This window comes from Crocodylus siamensis, chromosome 5 (genome assembly GCF_052110815.1).
Source record: "Crocodylus siamensis isolate JL-2025a chromosome 5, ASM5211081v1, whole genome shotgun sequence".
Lineage (NCBI taxonomy): Eukaryota > Metazoa > Chordata > Crocodylia > Crocodylidae > Crocodylus > Crocodylus siamensis.
This window is the reverse complement of record NC_143399.1, coordinates 8587604-8600184: the sequence shown is the minus strand read 5'-3', so window position 1 is coordinate 8600184 and position 12581 is coordinate 8587604. Positions and strand designations below refer to the sequence as shown.

The 12581-nt window shown below is 43.1% G+C and overlaps 1 protein-coding gene across 6 annotated transcripts in view; it reads right to left on the bottom strand.

The window, feature by feature from the left end:
• Nucleotides 1–12581, bottom strand: part of OSBPL9 (oxysterol binding protein like 9) — a 96026-nt gene that overhangs the window by 33038 nt on the left and 50407 nt on the right. For 5 of the 6 annotated variants that reach the window (XM_090048928.1, XM_090048926.1, XM_090048927.1 and 2 more), the window contains exons 4-5: nt 9934–10010; nt 1712–1807 (exon numbers count right to left, since the gene is read on the bottom strand). In XM_090048928.1, coding sequence (XP_089905054.1) covers nt 1712–1807; nt 9934–10010 — 173 coding nt within the window. Of the gene's footprint in view, nt 1–1711; nt 1808–8466; nt 8498–9933; nt 10011–12581 lie in introns of those variants that run through there. The other variant, XM_090048929.1, reaches the window with a different exon arrangement.

The following is a 12581-nucleotide window of genomic DNA, read 5'->3' as shown; positions in this document are numbered from 1 at the left end:
TGATTTTCCCTGTTTATCCCCATTTTTCATAATTTGTGAGGAAACAGCCAGTTGAGATGCATAAACATACCCATCTCCAATGTGCTGCCCTGCCCTGCCTCCTCACAACTCCAGCCTTAAACACACTTATCTGCTCCCGCTAATTTAAAAGGCTGTTAAGGCATCCAATTTACACTGAAAGAATGCTTGATCTTTTGATATTTGGAGTCAGAAGAGCACCTTGTCAAGAGTTCTAAGCTAACGCTAGCTTAAAACAAGCATAGCTTGTCCAAAGTGTAAGAAGTGTAAGTCATTTTAATATACACCCTCTCTCTGGAGGAATGCAAATAATTCAGGAGAAAGAAAAAAAAAAAAACCAACAGCAAAAAAAGCCTTAGGGTGATCAGTTTTGTTCATAACCTGTAGAGTGAGAACATGGAAAAAGGCTCTCTTTTTGTATTTCCAAAAAAAGTGTTTTTAGTCTTCAGACTGCATACTGTATGAGTTGGCCTATGTACTTTTAAGTATCTGCCCCTCCCCACCCCTTTTAAGAGGAAAAAAAGATGATGTAGGAGGGCTTGAAAAGTGTTAGCATTTCATTTCCCAGTATTTATTTCCAGTACCATATTAAATAAGGTATTAGATGGAACTAAAAAGCCTCAGCTTCAGTCTTCTCTCTCTCTTATCTCTTCTTCTGTTAGCCCTGTCCTTGCAAAACAAGTGCTGCCTGTTCCACGCTTCGAGCCTCTATTGGCACAAGGGCAACAAAGCCTGGACCAGCTCTCTATTCTGGCTGCATCTCATCTAGCTACCCAGGTTCACTTTTAACTAGTACCCTTCACACACCTAACCAAATTCTTACTGCGATTCCACACAGGACTTGCCCAATAATAAAAAATCAGCAAAAGAGACCATCTGAAGGCAGCTTTAATCTGCTGGGTCATAAGAAAAAATACCCTATGCAGGAACAAGAAGTTTTCCACTGCTTCCAACAGCATGGTGCTGTGCAAGATAACTTTGTAATTCCTCATCTTTCCACCCAAGCTCAAAAGACACAAAAAACAGGAAGCAAAAAGACTGTGTTCTGCTCCTACAAGTTACCCATGATCACATAGCAGGATACACACTAACATGGCAAAGTTTCCTCAGATGATAGCAACTATAGTTAGCACTATAAACTGGAACAGCAGCAGAGCCAGGATCCAATAAAACTCAAAGCTGAGGGGCAGCATGATGATTCTAAGAAGTCCACTATAAATTTAAATTCAATTTAAAATCTTTCTGCCAATTACTCAAAAATATATATTTTTAAAAACACTTTTAAGTTTCCAATTCAAATCTTACTTCTACCATATACCTGAGAAAAATAACATTTTGAGTTTTCCCTTCAAGTTCATCAATGCTTTTCTCTTCTTGGTTGGGAACTGCCCACACTTTTCCCAAACAGAATCTCTTTTTATGGTTCAGTCATAAGCCAAGGAGAGGATGAAGCTATGACTGACACTTTTTTTTTTTTGATAGATTCATCATAGTATGACTCTTCAGTTAATTCATTTGCTCTCTCCTGCCCTTCCTGAAGCATAGCAAGGTTTTCTCTGCAGCTGCACTGTACGTCTGATGTATTTGGGCAAGTCCCCCACCCACCCCAGCTGTCCTCAGAACAGGGCCCGAGACTAAGAGCAGAGCTCCTGCTATCTAACTCTGTAGGTGTGGAAAAGTTAGTTCAACTTACCTTCAGCTGGTCTATCAAGATCTGTAAATAAGCATCTGCCTCCGTAAGTTTCTTATCAAAATCGTGAACACTGGGAACCACTCCTGAATCCACACCCTACATATATAAAAAGAAAGTCAAGTTCATAATTAGCATTTTCAAGCAATGACAAATGTATTTGTAACTGCTAATGAAGGCAGTCTGATCTCTCTGCATGTCATGAGAGTCCAGGCATTATTTTGCAACACTAACCACATGATGCCCTCTACTTTCTTGCAAGAAATGCAGCGTACAACATTGCAAAATCCACCAACTGCCACGTCTCCTACGGCACATGGTAATGACTGCATTTATTACGATTCCAAAAGGATTAGTCAGTTATTCTCTGCAGATAATTCCACCATTCCTTTGATTACAGCTGCACAAACAAGTTACTGTGAAGCAAGGGTGTGAATTCAAGCATGTTCGCTGCTCTGTGGAAACTGCCTGTCTGCACACTCTTACCTTACCCTTAACTGTGATGCAGCTTGCCCCTGACTAAGTGACCTACCTCAAACACAGGCCATTAAATGTGGAGTAATGAAACGTGCTGTTCCTTCACACCCTAGATCACTTTGCAGTAACTTGTTTCCTTTATGTCAGTCAAAGGACAAAAGAAACACAACACTAGCTCACCTCCACATGCTCTAGCATCAGGGACCAAACAGAATGCTATAAAATACTATTAACCTTAAGAGACAAGTCAACCAGCCCAACAGTTGGATGACTGCCATTTTCACAATTAAATTAGTACTTAGACAAATCAAAAGCTACAGCTTTTGCCGCACAGCTAAGATGCCAAAGACTGGACCAAACATGAATATTGTATCTTATTTCTTATTATTAGAAATGGTTCTGTTAAAAAAAGGACAGACATCAGAACAGTGGCTGGGAAATTTAAATAGATTAATTTCAGTGATTTTAAAGTCTTTTGCACGTATAGTAATTTGCATGATTTCACCATGTAGAGTGTAATCTCCTTCCCCGCTCTATTATATAACCCATGGGAACTAAGATACCTTCCTCACATGTACATTTAAGTTGAATTTAGACATGCTCTTTTGCATTTAAAAATTTCCCTTCCTATTTAAACAGAAATCTCCTCTGTTTAAATAGCTGAGTATGTACCACATATGTAACGTACAATAACAATAAAAAAAAGCCGCAGGATGTGAACCTTTTACTTTTCATTTGACTGACTGGCAGGTTGGCAAAGCATCGGTTCCTTTTTGCTAGAGTACAGACAAAACTCTAATGATCAGCGTTAGGCCTGCAGGGAGCTCAATCTAACCACAATTAATGCAGAAAAACCAACTCTCTCCTGGATTATTTATACTAGCCCCTGAATCCAAGTGACACTTCACTGACAGATCAGTCATAATTCCTTGCCTAAAGATAAAGACGTGTTGCAGGACCACATAAAAACTTGGAGAAAGGAAACAGAAGGACAGATAGACAATGGTTACAACAGATGCGCAATACAAAAGGTAAACACTCATTATGGATTTTTACTACAGCAAAAATAAGACAATGCTCAGTTGTAACCAGAGTGATTTTTTATTTATTTTTAAAGTAAAGGAGATGTTAAGAGAAGACCTCTACATATTCAAACCCTTGAAAATTTAAATAGCGGAGCCCGGACTGTTGATGAGTTTAAAGCATCTTAAGTTGTAGAGATAACTTGAAACTCTTTTTTTTTTTTTTTTTTTCAAACATTTTATGTACTCTTCCGGCATACTAAGCTTCATATTAGAATGCAATTCTCTCTCCTGCATTGTTCTGTCAATACAAGTTGACTCTTTTGAAGATCTGACTGCCACAGAAAACACACACCAACAGTTGGTGGGTCTTCAGAAGAAGATGCGGACAATGTGCAATGACTCCTTTAGACAGTGTACAAGCTGCACATGTTATGGTGCACAGGTCCACCCTCTCCTGTCAATACAACACGCACTAGATTCAGGAAGAAGATTTATCATGTTTGTCAAGTCTTGAACTCAACCAAAAACTAGAGGTCTGATCCTTAAAACTGTTCTAAGGCAAAAGGATCTGCCCAAAAGAAACATTTTGTGGAACAAGTGAATATGAAAGATTCATACAGGGGCTAAACCCCTGGCTCATGGAGTTTCCCCAAGGGTCTGGAAATTTAGCAGAAGGAAAGCAGTGGCAATGTTAATTGCCACTCCACTAATGCCAAATTTCCCAACTTTCAGGGGGCCCCATGGGCCATATATCATGTCCCTGCATGCCAGATCAGGCCCACTGATCACCCCATGCAGGATCAGGTCAGCATGCAGCCAGATCCTGGCTTTTAGAATTTGGTGGGGGGTGGGAAGACAGACATCAAGCAATCCCTTATTAGTAGGGACCTACAAAGCCCTACTAGTTGGGACCTACTTAATTAAAAGTTTCTTAGAAGCCACAAAATAAGGGACTGTCCATGAAAAATCAACAACAACAAAAAGAAGCCCTTCATAAAAATAAAATGCTCGCTTCCCAGTAGGCAGGCACGAGCTGGCAGGGCAGCATGAAAGCTAGCAGACAAGTAGGTCCCTATTTATTAATCGTGCAGTTTAAAAAAATTACTATTTAAAGAAAAATCAGTACGCATAATACTCTGAGGTAGTAAGATACAAACTAGAAAAAGCTCTGCCACTACTAACACTTTCCTTGCAATTCCACTACTGGGATACAACCTGTCCAATTCTATAGCTACAGCTATGTAAAAATTAGTATTTTCCTGCATTGTTAAAGGAAGCAAAAATTGTCTGCATAGCAAGCAATGACACTAAACTGTAGCAAGTGATCTAGCCTTATCAGCTAATTTTTTTTTGCTAAACCAGTACAAATAGGACTTTGTTTACATCAAAACTGCATGAACTTAAGAAGATTTCTGCTGAAGGTGCTACATTATTAACAAATGTAGTACAGGTTGTGTGGTTTTTCTACTGCACTCAAGTCAAATACTAATAATAAGTGAACAGTTTAATATTTGTAGTGATGGTTTTAGGTAAGAAATCATTCTCAATTTCCAGCCTCAATGCTTAAAGGAAAGCTGATTAAAAGACAGGTGTTGAATCATCATTAAAAAACAAATCTCCATTAAATACCAAATTAGTTGTACAAAAAAACTGTGAAACTAAGAATAGGATCAATCCAAGAAAAATCAACAGCAAACCATTTTGACAGGAAAGATAAAGGTTGCTAGTATTAAGCTCAATTAGAGTCATTCTGGGGAGAAACACAAGTACCAAAGTGCAGTATTTCACCAAATTGGATACACAAATCAAGGACAAGGAAAATTAAGATGAAATCTGATAATCTGCAGAGCAAATTTACTGTTTTATGAAATATTGTAAACTTGTATTGTTAACACAGATGGTCATCTGTGAACTGAAAAATGAAAGGATTTTAGAAGTTCAATTATCAAAATGTTAGGAATACATACACTGAAAACCTGAAGAGATCTACAAAACAAACTCATTTTTCAGATTTGACCACTGTCCAGCAATATTTGATGGCATCATACAAGAAAGGCTCAAGCGGCAGGATTATTTTATTTGTCCCTTATTTACCTATCAGGAAATAAACTAGAGAGATTTTTTTTTTTTTTTGGGGGGGGGGCAGAGAGGGGGAAAAGCATATGGACCAAGTGCTAAATTTACAGCTGCTAGAAATATGATTTTCTGTAAGAACCTTGCATGATCAGATTATTTCCCCATTTATAGACTGCTTCAGATTATGAAGACTTCTTAGTAAAAAGGGATGGAACTTGGATGTTTTTAGATGAGATGTGTCAAAGATGCAGCGCATAGGCCAGATCCAGCCTGCAACACCTCCAATACTGCCCGTGCAACTCAGAGTTGACCCATATGCGAGTCCTAGACCACCCAAAGCAATCACTGCATACAGCACATATCCCTGGATCAGCACCTGCTGCTGTGTCCATGCTGGATCCAGAATACTGGGAAGGGGGGTGGAAAAAAAAATCAGGCCCATGGACCAACCCCAAAAGGGCCAGATGAGTTTGATGCCCATTTTAGATCGATATTAGGTGGTTAAGAGTTTAGAACTCTACCTTTTCTATATGAAACAAAGGAGTTTACGAGTAAGCTAAGGAAGAGATCCAAGTCTACTGCATACCATACATATACATGTCCCTCTAAAGCAGGGGTTAGTAATCCAGGACCAGTAGCCAGATCCCACCTGCAGGCATGGGCCTCTGGCAGCATTGAGTTGTTCTCTCTGTGCTGCCACAGGGACAAGCGCCAGCAGCCACGGGGTCTTAACACCTACCCACCTCTAACCCGAGGTGGGCCATTCCAGCCCACAGCTGGAAAAAAGGAAAAAAATTGCCCATCCCTGCTCTAGAAGGATCTAAACCCAATACTGGAGTTCGTAACTCCATCCACAAAACAAAATCATTGATCAAGTACACACAAAGCGATTCTCAGCCAGGGTGCCAGGGAACCCAGGGTGTCTCGAGATCCTTTCAAGACTGCTACAGGATGTCATGCATTATTAAGCACACAAACGTGATTTATAAAATCAGTCCTGAGTTTTCAAACAGGAATCCTTAACATCAAAAACATTCTGACCTGGTGTGACTTCTGAGTTCTTTGCAACAGGAAAACTACTCTATTATTCTTCTGTAATCATAAAAAAAAAAAGAGCAAAAACAAAGGGCTGAATTTTCCAAGAGGCACCTCAAGTCTAGAAAAGGTGAAAACCAATGCTCTAAGGCTTTGGGAAAGAAGTCCCTCACTCAAAAATAAGAGTTGTACATGGTTTGCCACAGCTATGTGCCCTTTGGGTAACATTTGTAGAACTCTTTCAACAGCTTAACAGTATTATAAATGTTCTCAAAAAGACCTTTCCAAGGCTTTAACAGGATCTACCCACAGGAGCAAGACTGCTGTGACAGGCTGGGGTTTCTCTGGCCTTTTGGAAATCAAGCTCCTCTTGAACAAAGGAATGTCTTTGGATGGTCAGAGCTAAAGCCAGCGGCAGCCCACTTCTGTGAATTGCATTACACTTACTGCCAGGCTTCTGAAGCAGGCAAGGAAAAGAAGAGGGCATGGTTCTAATGTTTCTTGGCTACGTCCATGAAATCTTTTTAAAAAAAAAAAAAAAAAAATCACCAAAAGTTTTGTTTATGAGAAGGTGCCCTGGGAATACAGCTCTCTCTACTTGTCCTAGCACCTCTACTTTAAGAGCTGAGGCCATTTACCCAGAGCAGAACTGCTGATAGGTTTTTCAAAAGGAACACAGCTCCTGGAAAACTGCTGCGCTGATGACTTGGGCCCACTCAAATCTGATGACCAGAACAGATCTCTTATTCTCTTCCCCTGCCTTACCACATTGCTCAGTGTCATCATGCTGCAGCATTGCCTTACCTGGAATAGTTTGGGAGACCAATCGTCTCTTTTCCTTTGAGCCTTCATGCCCTGCTACCTACTACAATTCTTGCTGGTTAGCCCCACAGCACAGAAGATACAACCATCCTGTGACTCACTCCCTTATTCAGCAACGGTGCCCCTTTTGCCTCTCGTCCATTACTTTCCTGACAAGCTGGGGGTAGGGATTCACACAGTTGACAGAAGGGCCCTTTGGCTTTGGCTACCAGAACAAGTACCAGGAAGAAAAGGGACTAAAAATAAAACTAGCAGTTTAACATAGTTGTAAACAGCACAAGAAAGTGGCAGAGAAATCAAGAGAACAGCGAGCTGCAGCTGGTGCTGTGGAGAAGGGACGTTCTGGGCACTTCCCGGCTCTTTAGTCCTTAACAGAGAAGTGGGCTGCTACCAGGCTGCGTTCCAAGTGAAAACAATCATATGTGGGTCAGGAACGTTCGACTAAACCAGGGGTGGGTGCTCAACGTTTTTATCCGGCAGGCTGGATGGGCACTGCCCGATCCCTCCTACCAGTGGCCCCAATCCAGCAGCAGTCCCGCCTGGGCACATGGACGGGGGCAGGAGGCAGCCTGGCCCTGATCCAGCTGCATGGGGCAAAGAGACTTGCCCCAGCTCCAGCCTGGCCCCATGGAGAGGCAGGAGCATGACTCAGCCCAGACGGGGATGGGAAAGGGACCATGGTCTGGCCATACTGGGGGGGAGGGGGATGGCGTCATGGTTCCTACCTGGAGGGGCTTGGGATTTTGGCCAGGGTGGGGTGGGCAGCACGGTCACTGCCTACATTTCCTGACCTGCAGGGAGCCCCGCGGGCCAGACTCCCCGTCTTCACCGGCCAGACGCCAAGCAGCCCCAGACTAGACCAGCAAGCCAGGGCACAACTAAACCCAAAAAGGAAAGTAAAGTACTGACAGGTGAACGCTAGTGTGGGGTAACAGCCGCAAAGCCCCCGGCGCATCGGCAGCGCATTTCCAAATGAAAAGAAATAGGTGCGAGAGGAGCCGAGGGCGGGCGGGCAGAAACCGGAGCAGGCTCCAGTTGCCATTTCCAGCCGGCGGAGCGAGGTCTAGCGTTGGGAAAGCCTTTCGCGCTGCGAGGAACTGGCCCGGAGGGAGGACGGGACACCGCCACATCCACACCCGCCCGGCGGCAGCAACAGGGGAAGGGGAAGCGAGAAGGGGACGAGGCGGAGGCCTCCGGGAGGAGGGTCCGGAGCTGCCGGCCGTCCCGCGCCGCTGTCACCCGCCGGGGACGGAGCCCGGGGAGGCGCCGGGCCCCCCACGGGCACGGCCGGAGGGAGGAGGGGGATCCCGCGCCCGCACTCACACTGGCCATGGCCCCGCGCGCTCCCCGCAGGCCGCCGCCGCTCGCGTCACAACCAAGGCGGCGCCCGATTGGCTGCGGGTCAGGTGCCACCGCCCCGCCCCGCCCCCCCGGGAGCCGCCCTGCGCCGGGCGGCACGTGCCGGAGCCCGCCCGAGCCGGAGGCTTCTCCCCGTGCCCAGGCCAGAAGGACCCGGGATCTTCAGGGCAAGCCGAGCACACGTGGGACGTGGATGCGAGCCGGGCATCGCGCTGCCAGCGCTTCGTGCACGCCCGGCCCCAGCGCCGCCGGATCCAGATGGGGAAGCGAAGAAAGAAATTTGCCACAGGAGACAAAGATGGTAAGCCTTGCTCTTCGTATCCCCTCCTTTCAGCAACACAGCGTTTCTAAACCGAAACAGCCAAGTCCGGGTTCTTCTGGCACCTCAGATGTTGCAGTAATGCCTTTAAAACACGGCCAGGTTTGAGAGGATGAGATGAAAACCACAAAAAAACCTAAACGAGACCGCACACCACAGGGCCAGATGAATGTGATGCCCCCGGTTTAGATGTTGAGAGCTATACTATGTGGTGAGAAATTTAAAACACTCACTTTTCTGTACCAAACACAACTTTCTACCAGGAAGAGCTCTATTGTGTACCGTGCTCAGGTATCGCCCACAATCCTCCTCTTACACACAGATGTGCCCCCTGAATACACACATCCACCCTATTTTGAAAGGCCCCAAGAGAGGAGAAGGGGAAAAAACCTTACCCTGGAGTACAGGCAAGTACCAGAGGCTTGGGGTCTCTACAGCCACAGCCTGACCCACTCTGCCAGCTCTGCAGCCCCATGGTAGCTCTGCAGCCACATAGTGGAGGGGTAGGAGATCCAAAAGAAGGAAATGGAGCAGTGGCAGCATTAAAAAAGTCGCCATGGCTTCTAAAACTGTAATTATTAATCCTGCCACCAATCCAACCCCTTTTCCCCCCAAAAAAATGCCTGACCCACCAAAAGCCCTTTTCCTTAAGTATAATGCATACCCCAATTTTTCCCAGCTGGTTCTGGGAGGAAAGGTCCAGTCACGTGAGAAAATATGATACAGTCTGTGTAGACTGTCACAAACACAGTATATTAAATTAGGAAATCCAAGTAGGTTTCTCCAGATAAGCAGTGAACCACCAATATCCAGCCCAAACAGATTCATTTGAAATAAAGAAAAAAGTATTAACTGTCATATTTATCAGATCTCAGATGCCTAATGAAGAAGAGATTTTACACAATTATCTTCTGCATCCCTTATTCCCCCTCACTCCTCCCAGCGTTGAATCTGTAAGTTTAAAAATCTCAAAATGATCTATTCCTACAGAGATTTAAAAGTAGACATCTAGGTATTTCATCCTTCAGCCAGCTTATGAAAAATTGTCATGGATCCAAAACACCTTCTAATCATACGCTGTTGATCTTGTTCAAGAATTATGATCAACTTACCTGAAGCTGAAGGGTATGACGAAGAATGGTTTCTTCTAAAGCATGAATCCACTTCTCTCTCTCATCAGCATCTCGAGCTGCAAAATGATTCAAGATATAACCCATTTAGGACAACGTCTAGTTCAAGGCTTATAAACAAGAAAAAAAAAAAAAGAACAAAATATACATTTGATGTCCTCAACATATTATCCAAGATTGTTGTCCCAGAAGAATTTCACAGTAAGCTTCAAACCCCATGCTCTTCCGGCTTACTTAACTATTGAAACAATAGGCACTGCACCTACTGTTGGACAGATGCCAACATGGTTACTCAGACAAGACACCTGATAGGTTTCAATGGAAGCTGTTTTTCAGCAAGTACTTCGGATCTTAACCTGACATCACGTCATAAGTATCTTCAGTTCTTACACCAATTTGGATTGAACTTTTCCAATATAGCAATAAGCTCATAAGTTCACCATTCCAATTATTTTAAAACATTTTTTCCGACAGTCCTCCCAAAAACCAATCAGGGCTCAATGTTAAAGCTCCAGTCTGGCAAGAGATCTACATGGACAGAACTTCTGACCTACACAGTTGCCCTGAAATCACTGGGACTCTGGTTATGTGCAAGAGACTTCCCAGAAAAGGACTCCCAGGTACAGGATCAGGATTGCACTCTCTTTTCCAAATATGCCTTATTTAAACACTAAAAAAAGAGAAAGGTCATATACAGGATAAAAGGAGCAGTTAGCAGAACCTGAACCAAAAAGGAAGGGAAAAAACACTTTGCTGCTTCATCATACAAACCTATATTAGGAAGTTGTTTTTCAGCACTTCTTCAGACATTGCTCACATCAAATTACATCAGTTTGACCTGAGCTAGTTTTTCAATAGGTATACTTAGTCGCTTGTGCTTTTCAAATCAGGACACTATAATCGTAAGACAGTATTACTTTAAAAGATTCTGATAAATACAGTGAAAAAACAATTATTTTGCTCTCTTGTTTTGTAGGTGTCCAAGGAATAAGTGGCCATTTATTAGATTTATAAAAGAATAATATTTGTGGACATCACTCACTAAGCGGAATTACTTAAAATATGAAATATTCTAACGATCTTCATGTACCATTAGGCGCATGCACGCAGTGCCCTGCCCCTACCTAGCAATCTAGTCCTATGAGGGACACAGTGCTACATACGTTTTTATGGGGAGGTAAGAAGTAGGATTAAATGGCAAGTGAGAAGAGTTAAGCAAGGGTGGTATGCGATGCACAAGAACGTGGATCGGGGGGCAAGAGTTCTGAAATACTGAACTGCTGCTTCTCCCTGCCTATTCTCCAGTAATTAGCATCTCTCTGGTACTGATTGACCTCTACTGTGCTACCTTCAAAAATGTTACTTGTGCGAGATGACAGCAGGGCAGCAGCCTCTGGTTGGAAGAAAGGGTCAGGGTACGCACAGAAGGAAAGCGAGGCAAGAGCAGATTTTATGATGGCAACTAATTCCAATTGTTTTCAGTTAATGAACGGGGAACTGAAAAAACACAATCCTTCAAAACAAAACAAAACAAAACCAAACCAACATAAAAATGAATCCTCCATCCACACAGTGGTGTTCTCACTGCTTCCATTCTTACCCCATGCTCCCATTGTTTTCACCCTTTTGAACTCTGAATTAACATGGCCAAGAATGGCTGGCCTCAGCTTCGTTTCCTTCCTGCCCTCCACAGTCATACCCAAACGGAGAAGATTTATTCATCCTACCCCACATTCTCCACAAAATGCATTTCTCTCTCAAACAGAATTTTACTGAACATCAGCAGTTTATAGAAGTGACAGCTGGAAGCAGAAATCAGATGCTGGATGATGCGTTTCATATGGTCTACAAATGGAAAGGTCTATGTTCCTCAGACACATCAGCACCAAGAATCGCCCAGTATGCTGTTAAGACAGTATCTACAGTCATTAGCTAATCAGCACAGCCATAGAGAAAGTCAGGAAATGGCATAGTAGTAAAAAAAAAATCTAGACTTTTTTTTTTTTTTTTTTAGACAGAGTTTGCCAATTTAACTCTGAATCAAATCATTGCTTTACCCTGCAACTTTCATTTTTCCCCACAGAGCAATTAGTTTGAACTTCAGCCAAAACAAAATATTTTCAGTTCTTTCACGTAACTTTGAGCCCTTGGCTACTGCTGAAGTAGTAATGACATTTTCTATTTTGGAAATGTGTATCCCTCCTAACAATGTAACCAGCCTACACAAACAAAGGAAACTAATGGTACACAAAGTACACTAATGGACAAAGTACTTGGAAAAAAAGCATCTTTTTATTACAGTAATTGGCTGCTACTTGTAATAGCAGCAGTACAGGAGTGATTTAAAATTTTAAAAGGCTAAACTGTGTTGCTGTCTGTGCAATGCTTTGAAAGCTCATTAAAGCAACCTTTGCTCTACAGAGGTAGAGATAGTTAGCCATGTTAGCCTGAAGTTAGGCAAAAGGCAGAGCATGGTACCTCTCTGCCCTGCCTTCTGTTTAACTTAGAGTATGCTTGCTAGCAGGCCCTTATACTTTTTAAAACAGGAACAAGGGGCTATACAAAAATATTAGGCTATCAACAACTGTTGGGTATAAAAACTCTTGCCTCAAAGCCACTGAAAAGGTCAA